The sequence below is a fragment of the Empidonax traillii genome, unplaced genomic scaffold (genome assembly GCF_003031625.1).
Source record: "Empidonax traillii isolate 1590-97213 ecotype Southwest subspecies unplaced genomic scaffold, ASM303162v1 scaffold281:size1424471, whole genome shotgun sequence".
Lineage (NCBI taxonomy): Eukaryota > Metazoa > Chordata > Aves > Passeriformes > Tyrannidae > Empidonax > Empidonax traillii.
In genome coordinates this window covers 889,984-912,782 of record NW_020955474.1, presented here as the reverse complement: position 1 = coordinate 912,782, position 22,799 = coordinate 889,984, and the positions used below count along the sequence as shown (strand labels likewise).

General features: G+C 39.1%; 1 protein-coding gene across 1 annotated transcript in view; it reads left to right on the top strand.

Annotated features, from left to right (window-relative positions):
* Positions 1-22,799, top strand: part of SPIDR (scaffold protein involved in DNA repair) — a 199,020-nt gene that overhangs the window by 68,403 nt on the left and 107,818 nt on the right. The window contains exon 8 of the mRNA XM_027890237.1: positions 7,447-7,666. Within this exon, the coding sequence (XP_027746038.1) occupies positions 7,447-7,666 (220 nt within the window). The remainder of the gene's footprint in view (positions 1-7,446; positions 7,667-22,799) is intronic.

The following is a 22,799-nucleotide window of genomic DNA, read 5'->3' as shown; positions in this document are numbered from 1 at the left end:
AAGAGAAAGTATAATTTAACTTCTCAACCCTGTTTTTTAGAAATTTCAACTAAATATGTTAGGTACAGTACAAGTTTGCTTCTAAACTGTAGTTCATGTATATGATTTGTTTGATAGCTCTGAGCAAAAGTAACAGTAATTTGTTTTGCTTAAAAGCATCTGTCCTCTTTCCTGTCCTCTTGATTCATTAAGATCAAGAATTGAGACTGTTTAGCTGGGAAGAACAAATACAGGTTGTCCTGACTGTTTTTGCATAAATCAAATATTTGTTAGCAGTTTTTCAAATACTGGCGTGGCTTCAAGCAATCTTGACTTTCTCCCTTGGGTTTTGTTATGAATTTGTCTTGGTTTTTTTCAGAAAGCTCTATTTGCATTAATGTAATTTTTTTATAGATTTAAAGGGAAGGGGATGAAGTACTCTTCCTTTTGCCTCTTGCCCTGCTTGCTTGCTTGGTTTCTTTTATCCATGTGACTTATGAGGTAAGTCTTGTGGCTCAGTTGTTTCTCTGTTATTTTGTCATTCTTGCTTTTTGCATGGTAGTTCACATGTTTTGTTTGCTGTAGGTGTGTGTATGTTCATTACTATACACTTTTCATTGTCACAAGAATAATAATTTCCGCTCTGCTTTTCTTCATGTTTGCATATTACTTCGGGTTTTTTCTGGAATGCTTAGTGGAGCAGAGCCATACTCTGCTTGGCATTTTAAGCTGCAGTTGTCTTCTGTGTTTGTAAGAACTGGTCTGTGTGGTTGCAGTGCACTGTTTTCTCCATTGATGTTGTGGCCTTTATGGAAACTTATTTCTCCCTTGCGTCATGTATGATTATTACATTCATTTACATTCAGATGGGCACAGCAGCCCTGTGGGTGAGATGCATTCTCTCAACATTGCAAGATGTTTTGAATTTTCATGGCAGAATGGAAAATGGAAAATTCAGGAGTACTCACTGTCAAAGAGTCAACTTGGCTTTGTTTTGGTCTTGTTGATGTGATGGTGTTACTGTTACATCTGCTGAGTTGATCTGCGTGGCGGTGCAATGGCTATCCCAGCTAACACATTCAAGTAATGTAGGGTTCAGTTTGCTGTCCTGAAACACTTTTCTCACCTTGTAGGTCTCGTAGGGATTGCTCTGATGCTGGACTTCTATCAACTGGCTCTAAAAAGCGTTTGCTTCCCTTTGAGGATTTTCCATTTAAGACTACAGGTGCTCTTTTGGAACACTTGAACAATAGCATTTTAGCAAAATTCACTTGAGTGAGGTGAAATGCATTGGTCTTACTGGTACTGCCATCTAATGCATTTCCATACATTAAAGCACCATGGATCCTCTCCTTGCAATGTGTTCAGCTTCCTGTCACTGTGTCGCAAGAGGAACATAAAATATGTGGTTCCCAAGAGATCACAATTTCTATATTTTCCTCCTCATTTGTCTTCCTTATTGGTAGTTACAGAGTTATTAAAACAAACTTTAGAGTTGTATTTCAGGCACTGAAGCCAGAATGTCTGAACATTTGTTTTTTTAAATTGCACTCCTTGATGTTTTTTCCTTTCCTTCTCTCCAAACTGCTTTTCCGTTGTTAAGAGTCAAAGCAGACTGGCTTTTTTCTTAGCCTCTCTCCTAGGCTGCCCTTGGCATGGCCAGTGCATCATTCGTGACCATGTACATTCAGTGCTGATGTGGCTTAAATATATGTGTCTGCTGTGAAGCCACTAAATTAGGGCTGAAGATTAAGGGCATTCAGTCTGCCAGAGACTGTAGGGTCATGCTGACGTCTTCAAAATGCTCAGGGTCTGTTGTCTCCAAAGGAAGAGTGAATGTTCACCCCCTCTCCCCTTTTTTCCTTTTTGTTTCAAGTCTCCTGGAATTCAGAGGAACACAGAACATCTGCAAAGGACTGTGCCAAAATGTGTTTTGATGTCATGGTATGTGACTGAAGGGCAGCATCACCCTATGCACTGAAGCAATAAACAGAAATAAAAATAATTACCCAAGGAAATTGATGCATTCACTGTGAAATTTGTTCATCTCCCAGGCACTTGAATTATCTTTGTGGTTTAATTGAGCTACTTCATGTCTGCAATTTGCTACTTCATGTTGCAAATTGGCGTGAGAGGCCAACATCCCAGAGGACACCTGGCATTAAATAATTAACTATAGATGCCAGAGCAGATCTGTTAGGTGGTTAAACCAAAAGTTCCTCTAGTTTAGGATCCTGTTTCGGGCAGTGACAAGAGCTACCAAAATGCCTGGGAAAAATGATAATAGGGCTAACACTTGGTATTTTCCCCCAGTATTCTCCCAGTGATGTCCCAAAGATCTCTGACTTGGGGGCTTTCTGAGCCAGAATTCTGTGTTCTTAGTAGTTCTAAATAAAAGATTTTCTCCTACTGAAAAGTTACCGGTTGTTTTTCTGAACCCTCACATACAATGTAAACCTGTTTGGATCGCACAATTATGGAGCATCAGGCTTTTTTTGGAAATCATGCCCAAGGTTTGTTCCATTATTGCTATATTGCCAAAAAGCCCTTTGATTTCAAAGGCTCTGCTAACAGTAGCAGTGAGAGGTTGATAGTCCATTTGCCTAGGTTTGGATCATGATTTCTTCGTCTTTGTTAGAGCTTCTTGCTTCTTGTCTGAGAAGTGATGGAGGTTCTTGCCAGTCATAGAAAGGCTTTACCTGAGCTGTTTCCCTGCTTAAATGGCTTGTTTGTCCCACCAGTCAGTCTCTCCTGCTGATTTCACTCATTGTGGATCACTTGCAAAGTCTGTTGCCTTTCAGTGGGTGGCACTTACCAAGGCAGTGTTCTGCAAAGAGTGGTGTGACTAAACCCGCTCATGGCTGGTTATTATAAGTACATTTTTCTTGTACTCCAGACTTTCTGTGACCAACATTTCAATTCACTCGTAGCCAGCGTATTACTGCATGTCTTTGGGATGGTTTTTCTTCTTATGGAAGATTCTGGTAGAAGTGAGGAAGCATTACACACCATGGTGGCTGAGTTCCCTTCCTTTTAAATGTGGGGTTTTTTTAGAGGAGACATGTCGTACATTCCAAATATCTCTTCAAAATTCCTATAAGCCGGATTTATCAGAGCTAGATTTATCAGTGCCTTTCTGTCTTTCTTTGTGGTACCTTGAGCCTTGTGCATCAGGGATCAAATTATACTTCATGCCCCTGGGGTGAATAAGCCCTCTGTTTATATTCATGGGGCCAGATATTTCAAATGATCCTGGATCATTTTCTCTGGCTTTCCAGCTGACTCTGTGTGAAGGCTATGCAGAGATGGTGGAAGGGGCAGCTGTCCATGCTAGGCTCTGTTCCAGGACCACTGAGCTGCAGCAGCCCTCTGTTACCCGAGCTCAGAGCACTCAGGGCTTTGCTGAGAAATGCACCTGTGTCTGAACTGATCAGGCAGCTATCTGGGTTTCCATACTTATCTCCCTCAAGCATTTCACTGATGCAGAGGCATCTGGAACCAGATTAAATATATGGAGAAGTTTCTTCACTGAAAGCATGGTTTATCACTAGAACAGGCTCCCCACAGCACCAAACCTGTCAGTTCAAGGAGCGTTTGCAGGAGGCTCTTTGTTCTGTGATTTAGTGTTAGGTGATCCTGTGAGGAGCAGGGAGTTGGACTTGATGATCCTTATGGGTCCCTTTCAGCTTGAGATATTCTCTGATTCTGTAAGAACTTTGTTAAGCAGTCCTCAGATTGCTGCTTCAGGAAGGTTTCTAAATGCATCCAGGCAGCTGTATGCTCACTCTGTGAGTATGCATGTGCAGTGGAGAGTAAAGGTTACCTTCAAGAAAGTAAACTGAAGGGGTTTTTTTAAACAAACATTCCATACGTACCTGCAGTTCTTATTTCTTCTCTCTGTCTCACGATCCTTTCAGTATTATAGCATTATGCCTAGAGTTGGTGGTTGAAAGGTAACACTAGGTATGCCTTGACCCATGTTTTCATTACCATCTTGTGTTGTCTGTCCATCGTGGACACTGAGACTCAAAAAAGATGAGTCTGGCCAAGAGCTGTAGAATATATATATATATATATATGCCTATGGTATCAAATGTGCCTGCAGACCACAACTTGAACAGCCGTTATCTCTGTTCGGTGACTTCATCATGTCTGTCCTTCCTGGGTGCTGCAGGAGCTTCTTGAGGACAATCCAGCCTGGACACTGCAGCGGAAAAGAAGTAACTGGATACTGTTTGAAACTGGCTTAATCCAGCCTGGTTGGACTGTCACTGCAAAGTACCATCCTTCCACAGTCCCTTCCTGCCCCATCTCCCCCCTTCCTGTCATTTGTTCTTTCCTCTCCTTAGTATATGCTTCTGTGCTTTGGTGGCTTTGCAGTTAGCTGGATTAGCTCACTGATTTTCTTTAAAACTAACCCCGAAGAAAGAAATTCATGAGTTTTCTAGACAGCAGAATAGGAAATGAAGGAATATGCAATGTAGGAATGGGCACAGTTATTGACTGCACCTTTTAAAATACATATTATTGTAAAGTATTCTTCCTTGTTTAAGATTACTAGGTATTGCCATGAAATCTGCACATCTGTGTGTTTGAATTTCTGTAATTCTGTAATTCTGCATTGCAAGTGAAATTAAGTGAATGAGAAATTCAGCAAGCAAGCAAGAACTTCTGTGAGTTATCCAAGGGTGAAAGAGAACATTGCAAGGCCTTAAAGTGAGCTTTTCACATGGACAAACAAACAAGTGAACTTCTCTGGAAACTGTAGAATTTGCAGTGATCCAGCCAGTCTCCTCACCCACAAATTCTGCCTTCAGTGTGCAGACACATATGTTTGATTTATTTTTGATTGACAAAACAATGCAAGAGCCAAATGAATTAAAACTGAAGCTACGTTCTGAACTTTGGTGTTTCATCACGTGCCAGCAATCCAGAGTGCTTTGCCATGTTGTTCAAGAGAACACTATCATCAGCAGTAATAATAATTTCAGAGTAATTAAACTAAACTATCTCTATGCATCTAAATAAACAAATAGATTGTGGTTCTGTAGAATGTGCATGTGTGCCAAGTGTGAGACTTGGCTAGTTGTTGAAATTGAGATGCTTTTAATGTAGAAGCATTCTGCTTCATTTAGTATCAGCTCCCAACTTCAGGCTTGCAAGAGACTCTGGTACCTTAGTAGTATATTTTTTACTTCAATGTCTTTTAGATGCTTTCATATAGATATAGTTCTTGATTTACCTAGTATTTTTAACTGTTTTACAGTCAGAGGTATTTAAAGAAAAATGCTATTAGGTTGTCATTCATTTTCTCCAACCTGATGTACCAACTGAGTAACATGTATGCTGATGACCAGTAAGAATTGTCATAAAATTCTGCACATAAGAAATGTGTAGTTCAGAAGTGATGGACAGTCTCTCTCACAAACTGTCTTAATACTTTTTTTTTTTTTTTAATAAACTGTTGGTGTGTTTCAAGATTGAAGCTGATTTTTTTGTGACTTGGTTTTTAAAGTGGATGCAAATGCAAATTGTGCAGTGTGTCTAGAGGGAGGAGTTAAGTGCTCAGTTACTTTAAAGGATGAGAATTTTTGTGGTTGGGAGAATTTGTTTATGCATGCCAGATGACGTGGGGTTGACAGAGGACCACAACTGCAGCTAGTCAGGCAAAACAGAATTCAAGTGTGAATATTCTAAGTCCTCCCCTTTAGGCATAGAAAACTAGTCAGCACTCACCCTTGGCAGAAGTTTGCACATAAGCAAACATTAACACAGTGCAGTGAGTATTTGGAGTGGCACTGCAGTGTTACAGCTTTCTCTGAGAAGGTGACAGCAGTGAGGAGCAATAGCAGTGACAACCCTCTCTCTTCATCAGTGAGCTTCAAAGGACTTGGAAGAAAGGACTGGTTCTCCTGCTTCTGCTTCTCAGAGCTGGAAAAGGAGGTCATGCTGTAATGGCTTGGACAGAAATGGCTTTTGTACATTTTATGACAGACTGTCAGTGAAACCCTTTATCCTGCTGGAAAATACCGGTTCAAGGGAAGCAGAATGCTTTGCAGAAGCATGTTGCATGTGCTGAAAATTTGGTTCATGTGAAAGTAGTTTTGAGAACATTTCGGTTTTATATTTCAATATTACTTTATTTCAGTTTTGGTAAGAAATTTAATAAAGACAGGGACAAATTTTTTTTTTCTTTTTTTTCTTTTGGAGATTTTAATTTAATAAATCTGAAAGGTTTTAGAGCCTGGTTTCTTTGTTTTGGATTTCTTGAGAGTTGGGTAAATTTTTTTTTTTTTTAAGTTTCTCATAAACTCAAACTAAAATATTTTGATTTATTTTCCAACGGAAAAACATTCACAGTTGTGAAATGAGCCTTAAAATAAACAAACAAATAACTATACAGCTCTGCTGTTAAGTTCCAGTATCATGTTCACTGTTTCTCCCCTGTTTCTTTGCTGTGGGAAGACAATAATTTATATCAGCTGTTCCTCCTGGGATGCTGTGTTTTTTCCAATGCAACTTGTGAATCAAAAAGGGTAGAACTGGGGCTCTGCTGCCCTTGTCCTCTGAGACCCTGTCTTGCCCCACTAATAGACAAAGCATTTGGCAGGGAGGTAACAACTACTCTCCCCTCAGTGACTGGAGTGCAGATCTGTAGGGGGGCTAGGTGAGAATGAGAACAAATCTTACAGCACAGACCAAAGTCTATCCGAGCAGCTGTTGCCCTGTGCAGACTGCAAAGGGACCTAGAGGTAATTTCATCTCAGTGCAAAGTTGTTCCTTGTTCAGCATAGACAAAAGTGCTTAGAATCGAACTGTGGGGATGCTGGTTATCTGTTCATGTTGCTTTAAAACAAGAGAGCCTTCCATACCCTGATGATTGCCTACGGGTAAAATGGATGATGAGTTTTGTAATAATTATTTTTTAGGCAGTGCATCTGTCTTACTCCCTCTTTCTCTACATTTGTCTCTAAATGTGAATCGTCAGCTTTTAGATGCTTTGTACTCTCTTAACTTGGTCCCTGACAACTGCTACTTTGAGAAAGGTCAAGGAAGGCAAACACATCTTCATTTTTAAAAGTATGATTATTCTGTTTTTAAAAAAATGCATTTTTTTGCAGCATCTAATAAAGAAAGACCCCACAAAGTGGATGAATTGCAAGATTTAAAAGTTCAAATGTGGTGGGAGAGGGCTTCTTGTAGGGAGTTTGTGATTGCATTGGTGTTTGGAAGAAGTGCAGGTAGGATTTTCTTCTCCATAGTTAACAGTATCTCTAAAGAAAATAAAAATTGTTGCAAAACCTAAACATAGGTTTTTTTGGTAAGGTAGTGCATTCTACTCATAGGTGGATTTTTTGTATTGGGCAGATGTGCAGAGATCAGAGATGCACACCTTTAGAGTGCTAGAATTTATTTCTTCTCATCCAGATTTTGCATTTTTATTTTTCATTTTAATTTACTTTCCAGATAATTCTGGTGTCTTAATTGTGAAGATCTTAGAAATATTTGAGGAGTGTACAATACAAGTTGCCATCTGCCAGCAGCTAGAACAGCCTCCTGCTACGCTTTCACCCGAGGATGCAGTCGTCAGTGCAGAAGAACCGATACTCAAAGTCCTCTTTACAAGAGAGACAGCAGCTCACCTCAAGAGCAGACCACAGGATGTCATCCACATCTATCCCCCGTGGTGAGTAGGAAGATTCGGCCACACTTGCTGTAGCACTCCAGAACCAAATGAAGTTGATAGAATTCTGGCTGCATTGTTGCAAGAAAGACCCTTGGGGGCAAGGGGGAAGCAGGACTCCCTTGTGGTCATCTGTCTCTGGCAGCTAGAGGGATTTGACAGATATCTTAAAGATGGGTCAGATAACTACATGTGTATCATAATGCCTCTAGTGTTGCTCAGGGCTTCAGTTGTGTTTTCACTAATATTTTCCTGTTTGGAGCACTAGGAAGGCCTGAGCAATGTCTTATCAATGATAAGGCCAATAAAGTGCATACTTTCTGGAAGCAAAGTAGTTCAGGAATGCTCATCTGTTGCTGTGAGTATGAGTATAATATTTCAGTGGGAAAGTCTGTATTAACTCTATAGCATTCGGTTCAGTTTTCAGTTCCCTGAATCCTTCTTCAGTGCAACCCTTTCTGGAATTCTTCAAAACGTTTGGTCTACATTTGTGATTTTTTTCTGAATTGGTTTACTTACCTGAATCTTATGGGGTAGCAAAAAGTGATGAGATTTCTAGTAAAGCAGCTAGTTCAAGGGAACTTCGAAGTGGGAATATTACTCCTCTTTTCACCCCTCTCCACACAAATGATGAAAATATTTTTCTTATGTATTTCAGCATTCATTACCTGAGTTCAGCTGCCTCTAGTGTTTGACCATATCCTTTGGCAAAATACTTTTTCCTGTTTTGCAAAAGCCTGCATCTGGTTTTTATCCTCATTGATAGCTGCAAATCTTTCTGAGTTCCCCAATTTGTAATCTTTAGTTTCTAAAATGTTGTTTAACTCTTTTTGGATGCAATTCAGAAATTAATGGAAGATACTTAATTTGTGGTTTATAATGGCTACAGATACAATTATTGATAGTTTAGATGTAAATAGATCAGTAGTGAAAGGAAATACAGTTTAATTCCTAGTCTGATATAATTATAAGTCACTGCTTTTTTTTTTTTCCTTCCTCCCGCCTCTAAGCTGTTTAGTTCTAATTTACCTTTTCCTTCAACGAGCTTCTTTTTATGCTTTATGTTTTCTTCTTGCTCTTACAAGCTTCTTTGTTCTGTTTTTCTCTTCAGGTTTCCTCTGATGTTTTTAAACCCCAAGTCATTGTATTTATGCTGCTTTGTCCTTCTGTGTAGACCTTAAGCTACACAAAGATTTTTGTACCAGAAGAAGTGTTTTAGTTAGGGTATGATTCAAACTGTTGTTTTCCTCCTCTTTTCTTTTTCTGAACAGTTGCTGTAGTATACTTAGTATGTGTAAGTCTCAGACTGCTCCAGCTTGTTTCACGTCTGCTCTGGTAAATCTGCACTGATAAAATTCTTTCCAGACTACAAACATCTGAACTGTACTAGTGTAGTCTTCTCATTGTTTAAATTTTAAGATGTTCTAGACATAAAATTAATTCCTATATACACGTAAACTGAGAATTCTTGAGAAAATTTCATAGCTGTGTTTCCAGAAATACCACCTTTTATTTACTTAATTTTTTATTATTATTATTATTATTATTATTATTATTTGGGGAGGGGTCTACCTTTCATTTAGGCAAAGGGTTATTTCATGAAACCAGAATGTTTGGACAGGGCATATATGAGAGTTGCTTTCCTTACCTATATGACTTGAAGGCACTTTTATAAAGACATCAGTTAATAGTGGAAAAACCACATTATACCTCTTCTTTAGCCCTATTTTCTATCGTTTCATAATTATTTTAATGTCAGTTGTCTCTTTGTTTACTCAACCAGAATTCAAAAGAAGTTGGGCTGGATACTGTTAAACTAAATCTACTGCAGGCGGAAAGGGGAGAGGGTGAGGGATGTTTTTGTTTTAGTTTATAATTTGGCCCTTTTAGTTTACATTAATTGGAAATTGGATGTGTACACTTAATGAAAGTTTCCTGTATCACGGTTCCAAGCTTCTATTCTCTTAAACTCTTACTTGAGAGCTCTGAATGCTGAAATGTAGTTTCTGTTACTCTGCCTTGAATTTGAATTTCTGTCATTCAAAACAAATACTGTTCATGTTAAAATACTTGTCTGTCAATTCAAATGTGTGACTAGGGTAAAAACAAATTAACTAAATCCAACCCTGACATGTTGAAATAAGCATATTTATGTGTCTCATTGATATCACCAGTCTGAAGCAAAAGGGAACAAAAAAAAAAAAAAAGTCAGTGCAAGGGGAGACAATGTTTGAATGACCTGCATGGTTTTGGGACACATAGCACCCTATGCGTCATTGTCCTGTATTTTGAGATACTTGTATGGTAAGATAGAACAGGATGAGATAGGGTGTTTTGTAAGTGGTCTGGTTCTGGTGCTATAAAGTAGTGTCCTGAGAGCAAAATTTTCCATTATCTTTAAAATAAAACCCCACAATTACATTCTGACTTTGCTTTTTGCTCTCTGACCAAGCAGCCAAGTGAGTAAAAATGTGGACAGACAGGCTGCTGGCTTCTGTGTGTGACTGTTTGTGAGCAAACTTTGAATGCATCATTCCGGAGCCTTTGTAAAATTAGATTTTGCTTTTCTAACTGTATTTGTATGTGCTGTGAACTTGGTGCCCAGCTTGGTATGTGAAACATCCCCAACAGTAGACTTTCATAAGTACTTTAGGAAGCAGTGTTTAGAGATGTGTTGATATTCTTGCTGGTATTTGTTTGTATACAGAATCCCATGAAACTTCAGTACTACAAGCAGTACAATACAAGCAATTTAATTAAAAGAATAAAATATTGTCAGGGGGCTGGTTATAAGAGTCTTACCAACCTGGACATTGCTAATGAGAGACGTCCCACTGGCTTTCAGAGAAGCTTTGTGTCAGAGCAAGCATTTGCAGGACTGAAACCAGATGTCTTTGTAACTAGATATGAATTTCTTCAGATCTAGTATCTTAAGGTACATATTTACAATCTTGAATGAGAGGTATTTGATGTGAGAATTGTCACTTGCTATAGGGAAAACAACTGCACTAGGGTGAGTAATGCTTTCAAACCGGCGTGTGTGGTGGAGGACGTAGCTCAGCTGCCTGGCCACTGAGACATCTGATGGGAGCCTGCTCTGATCTTGAGGCTATATGGAAGTATTAGTGCAGTGTTGTATCTAAATAAGGTCTATTAACTTGGACACATCACATGAAGACGGTTGTGTGGTTTGGGCTGGAGCTGGTTTGTGTCTGGCCAGCCAGGAACACAGCAGGCAAAAGAGCTCAGCCCTGCCTGCCCCTGCCTGCGTAGGCTTGCCTTGGGTTGTCTCTGCAGTACCTGAGCAATTCCTTGGATTAGGATTTTAAGTGAACACCTCATAATTTTTTGCAAACCGAATCTGAATCACTAAGTGCTTTTAACAGTTGGAAAAGAAAAAGTCTGTTACTGAGTTTAATTAAATTGATTACTAAGTCTTTATTCACTTTGCAGAAATACATATCCAGCAAAAAGTAAAGACTGTTAGTGCAAAGACATGAGAGAACAGGAACAAAGGCTTCCACTGTTTTACTGGTGATTTTATGGCTTCAATTTACCTGGGGTTTTTCGTTTAATTTTAAAAACTATAGAAATAATTTACCATACCTAACAGAAAGTGGTAAGAGTTGGCATCTTTAGAGACTTCAGGATTCATTTTACTGCTGACACCAAGACTTGGGGATTGACAGTTTCCTTTAGATACTCCTGCCTCTTGCTCATAGATATGCCCACTGTTGAATATTCAAGATAAATTAACGTGAAGAAAATGGTGCTGGTTAGAAGCCTTTTCCTTGCCATTAAATTTAACAACTTAGAAATGTTTTTCCTGTATTTCTGAAGTTAAACCGCTAGATGTAAGTGATATTAATACAGTTCTTGGCCACAGAAGTATAAACCACAGATCATGTTTGATTTGGACAGGATCAGAGATTGATCCACACCTACTGAATGTGAATGTCTGGTATGAAGCCTTTAGTTCAGGAGGTTCACATGGTGCTGATAACTGGAGGCTGAGATAGCATAAAGGGGACAGAACCACTTTGTGTTTTGTTCCTACACTGCCTGTAAACACTGCAGAAGACAAGCTCCTTGGCTGGATAGCCGCTATTCCCTGTGCAACTTCTCCGAGACAGTTTATTTTAAGAACTCTGTATGGCAAGTATATAAAACACTTAAATCTGTGACATCAACAAGCAACTTCAAAGTTGTTCTTTAGTTTCTCTTAACCTGTGAAACCACGGGGAGTCATAATTACTCAGCTTTGAAAGTGTTCCAGTGCCTGGAGAAAGTGTTTAATAGAGACTTTTCATTTCTATTTGCATAGCACTAAATTTGGTCTCTCCTCAGTGAGATTTAGAAGAGTTTGAACTATTTACTGCCAAAAAGAGCTCCTACAAAACCTTGCTGCAGATCAACTGATGTGCAGGGATGAAACCTTATATCCCAAGTCCTTTAATGCAAACCAGTGATGGAAGTTGCTGTAGAAATATGCAAGCAAGCTCTGAGCAAATTCGTGTTCAAGAAGCAATCTGGCTTTGTGGATTTAGGTATTCTTGTACTTTAGAATTATCCTGGTTATGCTGTAGGCTGTTTTGTTGACTCCCCAGCAGGATTTATGATAAATTGATATATTACTGTGATTTTTGTGTTGTCTTACTTAATACAATGTCTTACATTGCATAGTCTTACATCATCTGGATGAGCAACAGCAGAACCAACACAGGGAACTAACGTGAAATAGGTGTTTTGAGCTAGCATGGCTCATGTTAAAGAGTGTTTGACTTCCAGTTGATGGAGACTTTTTATCACTGTTGTCTCACCAAACAAGGGAGGCATTGTTACAGAATACCTGTCACAAGAAAGATCATGTGAAAGCAGGATCTATGCTTCACATATTAATGAAATGACCTCCTGCTGCTCTGTAAGGAAAGCATCTATATCCTTTAAAATTTTCCCATTCCATAAAGGTAAAATACAAGTAAGAATTAAATTCATGTATAGAACATCTTTTGCATACATTCAGTTTCTCTGGTTACTGCACAGAGAGGTTCCTTCTTTGAATGCTTGATAGATCGGTTTTGTCCAAATGATCAGTGTTCACCATCTTCCTCTGATGAAATCTAGGCGCTCCTATATACACATATAAATATTCAAATGGATGGAAAAGAGGGGGGGAAAGATCACCAGTCAGATCCCTCCCATCGGAAAGATGTTGGCTGTGCCTTAACATCTTCAAAGAAAGAATGTAACAATAGCAGAATGGGAGAACCCTGATAAGAGGGATGAGACTCACTCAGAAGATAAAATTCTACAAAACTTCAGAGCTGTAAAGCCAGTGTGGGCACTATTTCTAAAGTACATATGGGAATGGCCTTAGAGCCAAAGATCAGATCATATCATCTGATTGGAATTGCTTCTCAGAGATCATGCAGTTGTGAAAACTGAAGCTCCTTTTAGAAGAAGCAGAAACAGCTGCAGAGTTATTTTTTTTAAAATTATTTTTTATTTTGCTAGGATATACCTTTCCTAATGCAGTCACTTCAAAAGAGACGAGTTGTCTTTAGAGAACAGGAATACATATATTTTCTATGAACTGAAAGATATTCCTAACAAGCTTTTAATATAATTTCTTCAATTCTTCTGTTGCTTTGTCTTTTTTGACAAGGTAATCCATAGGATTTTGCTCATTTTGCTCTTTTAAAAAGTTTTTTTTTTCTATTCTCTCATGTAAAAGGAGAAAGTTGTATCTGTAGAGCTGCTTAGGTATATGCTACTTTATGTCTCTTGAACTAAAGAGATTAAACCATTAATATTATTTGTGTTTGTTTACTTTGCATGTAGAAAATTGAAATAACACAATTTCTTAGTAATCAAATCAATGAATAGTGATGTTCCTTCATGGGTGGATGACATAATTGGAAAATCACTGAATTATACAGCTTTGATTCCAAGAGGAGAACAAGTAATTTTTGCCATTTTTGTGATGTGCCACAACCACTTGAAGGAACAGATACCTGGTATTTCGGATGTGGGCTATGTCTAATAAACACAGTAACATGATCACACTTTTACAGTGAGAGACATGTTTATTTTTATAGCTATGGCATGGATAGATGTATTATATGAATGCCATACACAAAATATTAGTACCCTGAAGAACAAAGATTAAAAACTGCTCTCTTTAAAAGGGGTTTTCCATAGAGAAAAGAATGGAAACATGTTTGGGGAAGATAGCCTCAAGATTGTACATACAGAGTTCTGTACGAGATTAAAACTGGATTTTGAAACATGACAGCCTGTCTCTGGGCTAATAGCTGATGGTATCTTAAACGATGAAAAGGGGGAATTTCCACTGTATTGTATCAATGAAGTATGAGGTTTTGTTAATACACTTGTTTGCTTTCGGTCAAATCAGAAGGGTCAGGAGCGAGTGGTATGTTTGCGAAGCAGCAGCTTGGTTTTTAGATCACAGTTGAAACGCGTTGTTGTTGACACAAAAGCCTCCATCAGGGTATTATGCGTCTCCCTGCCCAGATGTGTGTCTGAACTGGGACATGCAGTCAGTTGTTGCGCTCCTGGCTCACACGAGCGCCACAGGCTACCCTGGCAGCCTGCACGGAGCTCACTTAAAAGGAACACTGCGTGTTCTCAGGAGGTAATTCTGCGCTCTGGAGGGAGACTCCACCCGGGTGACTCTCTCCAGTATGGGCTGTTTTGCTTGTAAGAATAAACGAGTTGTAGAAAATGTGAATAGCCTGGTTTATACTCAAGGTGTATTTTTCTGCATTTTTGTTAAATAATAGATACCATCCAACTTGGATCCTACTGGAATGATTGTAGTGTCCAGTTAATGGGAAAAATCTGAATCACCTCACTGTGCTTCTTGCATGTTGAGGAATTAGCATACATTTGAGTCCATGGCTTTTAAGAACAGAAGACGAAATTGTGTTTTTGAACATCCATTCCTTTTGGATGTATATATATATATATATATATATATATATATATATATATATAAACAGTGATGCTGTTTATGTTTGAATTCTTAAATTACTGGAAAAAAATCATTCAGTGAGAATGAAAATGTCTTACCGTAATATTCACAAAATATCCTTATCCTGAAAAATCTAATATTGCTTTGTTTTGTTTTGTTTTTTAATGAAAGGTCTGTACTTGAAACTTTCCAGCTTTTATAAGTGAGGAAATTCCAAGCATTTTGTAGTGACAGATACTGTTAGTGGGTAGTTGTCCACTGACGTCAAAAACAGAGGATGGTGAACAGCTTTGTTCAAGTCAACGAAAAATGTACGGTCTTGGATAAACTCTGTGTTAGCAACGGAGCTATCAATGATATATGAGCAGCTTCACATGAGTTCCCATGTGTATTCAATCCAGTGCTAAATTCCAGATCTTGTTTAATGAGCAACTGATGGAGCCAAGACCTGGCACTGCAGTCTGCTTTATCCAGTCATGAAGGAAAAACAAGCTAAATAAGTTCAGATGAACAAGTTCAGAATTACTGCAGGGTTATTAAAAAGTTGTGATTTGTATTCCTCTGCTAATGTTTATGACTAACACATTTGGGACGTGTAAAACAATACTTAATTTGTAGAAAGACTATGTGCCAAAATTCCTGCAGTTGTTTAACCACTAAAGAGCAAGTTTTGATTGTGTGAATGGGTTTGTTTAAATGTTCAAGATTATGACTAATCAGCTAACGTTTTTTTTTTTTATTTAAATATTAAAAAATTATGGTTTCTGCTTGTTGGATTGCTGTTCAGCACTGTCACTTAGTGAAATAAAATGTATTTCCATAGCTCATCGTGGAGAATCAATTTTCAAGTCAAGTGCCATTCTCTTTATTTATCAGGTGTGATTTGCTACTATAATGGTAGGTGTATAGCTAGAGTAAGATTTTTACATAGAGTTCTGTATGCAGTTAGGTCGGGCTTTGAATATGCTGGATATTTTTTACTACAGTGGGTTTTTGTGCTGAGGATGCTCGTGTCCTTAGGCAATTTTGTGTGGGCAAAGAGATGGATAAAGTGTGAGTTTACCAGATTGTCCTGTCTGGTGATTCCTTACAACATGAAGGTATGTTTTCTCATACTCCTGCTCCTGAATGTGATATTAAGTGTAGGTAAGCAACAGTTAATTGCTGTACTCCTGGCAGAATAATAAATAAACCCCCAAGTATTTCAAAAGGGGAATGCTGCCTTCAAATATTTGAAAGATTTGGAATGTTGCTACCCAAAATGCAGTATTTAAAACATCTCAGCTATCCTGGGGGGTGGGGGCACGGGTTGGGGAAGAGAAGGGGGAGAACAAATTTTGCTGTTACTTCTAGCAGGCAGATTACTTTTCTTTCAGTAAAAGCTCATGGAAAAAATGCCCGTGGTTTTATATACTTTTGGCAGAAGAATGTACTTTGGTATATGAAACAGTTCAGCTGTGAAACATTCAGTGTAGCCTTTTGTGTTTGATGAAGCTTCTCTTCCTACAGTCCTTTGGGTCAACATTACCTGTGCAGATTGCAATGTATTACTTCTCCCTGACTGGTAGGCTCCTATGACAGCTTCCTGAGACGTCTTGAAAAAATACTCCTCTAGTTAGTGTCCCAGTACAGCTTTCTGGAACACCGAGTTTCTCCCAGCAGAAGTATCGGAACAGTGTCTATAACATTCCAAGTAGTGTACAACCATTAATTTTACCTTTGAGAGATTCACTGTGTGTTTGGAAAGCCGAATCACTGATGTGGCTCCAGAAAAAAAAAATCATACTTGGCAATATGTGGAAAGGACATTTGTTGTGTGTATGGGTTTGGGGGTTTTTTGTCTTTGTTTTTTTCTTGTTTGCTTGGTTTTGGGGGAGTTGTTTTTTGTTTGGCTTTTTTGCTGTTGTTGTTTTTGGTTTTCTGGTTTTGTTTTGGTTGTTGTTCTCCCTTTCTTTAACCTCATTGGACTTCTGAAATTTTATCTGTTGTCTCTCTCCTTGATAAAAGAGTTAAAGATAAAGAAGCCTAGAGAACATTTCTGTGGATGTTTTTTGTCTTGATGATTATCTTCCCCTTTCTTAGGTCTTGGATTTTTTTATTTTTTTTTTTTAGTAAGTGGTGCATATTTGCTGTAGAGCAGATTATGCAAAGCCCACCATCATAGTCTTCCTGGGAAACATTGTCTATAGTCCCTGGTCCTTGGCTGGCTGGCTTAAAAAGGGGGGCTGCAAGTCCACCTTGCTGCTGCTGCTACTGCTGTTCACAGCATATCTGTTAGGGCAGAACGAAGTCTGCCAGCATCTTCAGCTTTAATACCTTGTAACTTGAACTGTGGCTGTGAAGAAATACCCCCTTCGCCATCTCTGAGGTATTCTTGGGACAGACACTGAGGATCATAGCTACTCTGAAAAAAAGCTGGCAGAGTATCTACAGTGCTGTGTGCACACACTGAAAGCACTGAACTTAAGAACACTTTAGATTCAGGATAAAACCATAAATTACGTTGATTGTATTTGTGTTTTCATTTGTCTTCCCAGCATGGCACAGCATGTCTGTCTTTTGTGTTTCCCGAAAACAAATTGCTCCTCCAAGCTGAGGTTCATTTTTTTAGAAAGTGGGTACTGCAACCATGTGAGATTTGTACACTGCAGTTGTGCCTTAGCAAATACTGCTTGTCTTCTGGTTCCCCGAGCTTGTCATAAATATTAATTTAATAGGGCTGGTACTGTTTTATGCATTGTGAATGTACAGATTGAGGAAGAGATAAATTTTATTGATATAGGCTGCTGCTGGAACTTACATACTTTGTAGGCTTAAAGGAGCCCAGATTTACAGTATATCTATATCATAATTGTTATTCAAATTATTTGAAGATTTTTGTATAGAATAGGATAGTTCTTTATTATATTCCCAAATACTTCTTACCTTCTGTGTCTTACACAAAAATAAATAAATTGCCCAGTATTTCCTTTGTCTTTTAGCAGTCTCCTTTGGCTTAGAGTTTGAGAACTTCTGCATGAGGTGACTGTTTAATTTTGATGGGAGATATTTGACTCTAGGGATTTGCTTTTGAATCTTGCTGTATAGCAAGCAGCTGTTTGCTAGCTATACTCAAAACCAAACCCATTTTAAAAACAAACATCAACATACCACATTATCAACTTCTAGAACAGTCCACCTTAGTCTTGAGAATTGCCTTTGGTTGCAGGTCACTTCAATTTCCTGATTTTGGAGGACTGCTGCTCAGGAAGGAATGGAATCCTATTAGGTTTACTGGTTACCCTGAAATTGCCCTTAGCGCCAGCTCAGCTTAGAGGAGAAAATAAGGAGAAGTTATTTCCACAACCTAAATATAAATGGCACTTCTTTTTTTCTGGAGGGGGCAGAGGGCAGGGAGCAACTTTTATATCTATTTATTTTTTTTAGATTAGACTACTTATAAAAGTATTCCCTTCCCGTGTGTTCCAGTTGTTCATGGGTTGGGATATTTTACCTGTTATCACAAATCTTGTTCTTAGGCAAAGCCCTACATATTGAAAACTGCCTTTCTGGAAGAGGTCTGAGATTTGGAAAGGTGTGTAATCTTACATGTAAGGGCCTTCTATACCTCTTTAGATTAAACACCCATTTTCTAAATAGTTATAGGTATTGCTTGTTTGCAGTGTTGACTTTTTTGAAGTTTTACTTGGAAAGAGCTTTCCTATCCCACATGATCGGTTGCTTTGGTGTACTTCAACTGTGTCTAAGTAGAGCCATTTTCCATCCAGAATGTGGACTATATGTACTAGTTAATATATTGAATTTATTATTAGTTGTAGTTTGTTTAACTGCTATCATAATGCTACTGCTTTATTAACTGTACATGGACTGTGAATGACCGGGAGGAAAATACTCCCTGCAAGCTGGCAAGACAAAATCCAGCCTTTTAATGTATAATCTCATCAGATGTTAAAACTTAAATAAAATGCGTATATTGGCCTGTGTAAAGCCTCCATTAGGAACATGTGGAAGCCAGGGTAGTACATGTGGTTTGTTACCGCTCTTGAGTGAAACTGGGCACGATGGTAATCGAATGCACTGGGGATGGAGTCTGGAATGAGATGCCCTCAGGTCTAGGCATAGGGAGAGCGAAACTCTCCACCCCTTAACTTCTGCTTTGGCTTTCCTCAGCTTCCTGAGCTATTTTGGAAGTGACACGAGCAGTCACGCTGGCGATGCATTCATCACCGTATTTTACGTGCGGTGAAGAATGCGTTCCCTCTGTCGCATTTCCCTTCCGTGTGCCGCGCTCCTCGTCCCTCGGTTGTATCGGACCGGTGGTTCCTGGGATTTGTGCTGTACTCTGCATCAATTCGACCACATGCTTTGCAAGTAAAATATTGTTAAGCTAAGAAGTGTGGTTGCGCGGCGCGGTGGTGGGGAAAACACCTTTCCCGAGCAACATTGGCACATCAGTCCCCGGGGCGGTGGGAGGCTGCCCGAGCCCCCGTGAGCAGATCTGTGCCCTTCCCGGCGGCTGCGGAAGGTGGCAATGTTGTCAGCAGGAGCCCAGGTAAAGCTGGACTCGGGCGGCTGATGGGTCCGAGGCAGCCGCAGCGCCCGATAGTCCGCACAAGGGGGATTTGTTGGGGTCTGTGCGCCCTCCGCTCTCCCGCAGCTCGTCATAACTCGGCGCTGGATGTGGGCACGCACACGAGAGTCACAGCACTGCTCACACAACTCTGTTCTCTGCAGCACCTCTCCGTGCTGGCTGCCATTGAACCTGCGTGCTGACAACCATCCCCCACCCGGGAGAGCAAAACGGACCTCTCTTAAGTGAAGTTTCATTTCTGCAAGATACTTGTAAATGTTTCTGAAATCCAGTGTCGTTTCCTGCCCCCTCCCCCGGGATATTTACAAACTTTGCTTTGAATTGAGTTTGCCAGGGGAGAAACCGAGAACTTCCCTGCATGCCACAGTGCTGTTAAGAGCTACCTCCTGGTTATGACGAGCTTTTAACCTGTTGAAAGCCTAACAGACCTGTTCCTGGGTCTGGTGGGGATGTTTTTCTTTTCTTTTCATATTTTCACTTTTAACTTCCTCAAATTATCCTCTCAAAGACTTTTGTGGCTTGTGATTTTTAACATTTTATTCTGTCTAATGCTAATTCTCCACCCTCGAGGGAAAGTACAGAAGTTTTTGGTTTATGTTACCCCATTCCTTTCCTCTTGACTCTCTTGATTCTGCTCTGGTAAATCCATCATTGATTTTAAATTATCATGGAACATTTCAACATATTTAATTACTGGGTTATTCCTTACCAAGCCTCTCTGATAAGACGTAATAGATTTTATTCATTTAGAAGGTCGAATGGGTGAAAAAAATTAAAATGATGTACTTTACAGTAAGCAGAGAGCAAATCGGATGAATTTACCATGTAATCCCCCACCTTCCTACTTTATTTGCAACACAGATGACAATTTTGTTGGACTTCTTGTCTGGTTACTTGTTTTTTGTAAGATAGGAAGGCAGAGCTAAGATACCCAATACTTTTCAACTTTCTAGACTTTAAATAATCAATCTGTGAAGTTGTGTGTATGTGTGTGTGTATGTGTGTGTGTGTGCATCCCCCCTTCCTGGGTAGTGTATTGGCTATGCCACTCCCTGCATTTAATAGACACTGAAGATTTCTAATATTGCTTTGGTCTCTTTTATACAAAGATTGTTTGCTGGGTACCAAAATCTGTTTCTATGGATACTTTGCCTACCACCACTCTTTACTCTATTGTACCAATGCTCCAGTAGTTGTCCATGTGAACCATAGATAATGACTCCTTGGTATTAAAAAAAATTAAAGACAGGCTTTCGGAAAACAGTTGGGATTTTGAGCAGTTTGGCAGAATCTGCTAAATCCTGTCTCTCCAAATCAAATGACAAGCCAGCAAAAGCTTTCTGTTTTGCTGTGCTGTGTGGGAGAATTTTGCATTTCAAAATTGAAACTGGAAAACAATCATCTCCAGCTCCAAAGAGGAAACAACTTAAGATATGGTAGGTTATTACCACTGTAATTTTTGTAATTATTTCTTTTTATAGTAATTGCAGTAACTGTCTTCCTGCTTTAGGAATAAAGTGAAATACTTCACCTTGGGACTTTCTTTAAACACTGCTAAATAATGCAGTGTTACGATATGCACTGTTACGATAATAATTGGGCTGAGGCAAAAGCTTTGTGATCATGAAATTTTCACATTAAAAGAAGTAGATGCTACATGCAAATATTAAACATGGAAATAAAACACATTTAGAATTTTGTTTTCTCTTTTCAAACCAAAGAGAAAGAAGAGACTTCCCTGTGATTTCAAAGTATTGTTAACAAGCCCCTCATAGCTATTAGGAGCCTAAAACAATAAACAGCTTAGTAATGACATAATTATATTAATAAACTTAACATCAAAATGGCCCTACAAATTTATGTACAGATGGTTCCATTTTACATGACAAAAGAAGTTTTCTGAAGTGCATTTGCCTAAAATAAAGGTTTTAATGGAACAGTGTAATGATTTGACCTCATCTCTGTGAATCCTTTTTTTGAATGCAAACATGAATACCAAGGGTAATTAAGTGGGTAATTTACCCAAGCAGACAGAGTTCAAGTTCTGTAGGTAGGCATTGCTTTAAGTGCAGTTGGCATGCTGTCTCCTGCACGCTGATGGGCTCTTGCTCAAGTGCATATTGGCCTTCAAAGTGCCTTAGTGCTGGGGATAGTTCACCCTCAGGAAGTTTGGTTTAGATAAGTATCTGAATTTTTTCGGGTACCGAAATTTGGAATGCAGCAGCAAAATCTGATGAGCACAGGCTCTCATACCTGAGTCAGCAACAGGGCTGGATCCACTCCTTTTGTTCAGCACTTCCACTGCCAGGTCCAGCCAGCAGCAGAAAACAGAGACACGTGAAAAGAAAAACCAGAGGGAAGAGGAGGGAGCATACTTCAAAAAAGTATGGCCAGGCTTCAAAACAGAGTTTGTGTAGGTTGTGTGCAAAAATGAGGAGTTGTGAAGGAACTGACACTTTCTCCCACTACAGCCTTCCAAAACCTCAGGGGCAGTTTGGTTCTTAGGAGGCGCTGCTTTTAGCCCTTTGTAGGCAGGGCTGTGCATCATTAGCAGCTGGTGTCTGGGCTGTTTCACTTACCAGATGTAAAAGTGAACCATGAAATTAAGGAGGTTTTTTCCCTGCTTCTGATCCTTTGCAGTTAACAGTATTTCAGGTGTCAACAGAGCACACTGATTATCAGTTGAAATTTTAGTCTCGGAGAAAATATTATCCACTCAAGTGGCAGCTTAAGCAAGAAAGGTATAGAAAAGGAACCAGGAAAAGACGATGTATTTTTCTCTGGTCATTAACTCCATTTTCTGATCTCTTTTCCTCTGCAGTCATTGTTTTCTAAACCATGCTACTCATGAATTAATCCCTTTTCTGTAAGTTCAAGGAAAGAAAGATGCTTCTCCCTCTAGAACTTATGTAAACTTCTGTGGTTCTGCCACAGCAAATATCTATCACTGTGTTATTCTATGTAAATTTTTGATGGAAAAGAATCCTTTAATTACAGTATTTGTAGTCTTCTGAGGCTGAATTTCCAATCTAGTGTCTACTTCATCTTTGGAGGTCAAATCACTTGCCAGACTTTGCCAGGAGAAAGTTGGCCATGACTGAATGGCAGTGCATGCTTGGGACAAAGCTCATGAGTCACAGGTTCTTGAGGCAGCCTCCTGAAACACACCTGAAGATTAATTCTGTGTACCATGCATAGAAGGAAGTTCTCGCTGTGACTTCATTAATGCTTTTGGCATCCCATTGTTAATTCTGGTGATAAAAGAATAATAGAATGAATAAGCAGCTAAAACACAAGAGGAAGGGAAGCTGAGAACACACCCCAGTTCTCATCACTTCTCTACGCTGTGCCTGTTCTAATCCCCCTCCGAATTTCAATAGTAGGGATTAAATAGTCAATCATTTTTAAATGTTCGTCCTTCAGAAATTCTAAAGTCTGTTTTTCAGAAGTAACCTAGTATGATTTGCATGCGTGTACATTTTGATAAGATAAAATTATTAAGAAAAAATCCGAAGGGGGAAAAAGGAGAACTTTTAGATACCTAATAGATA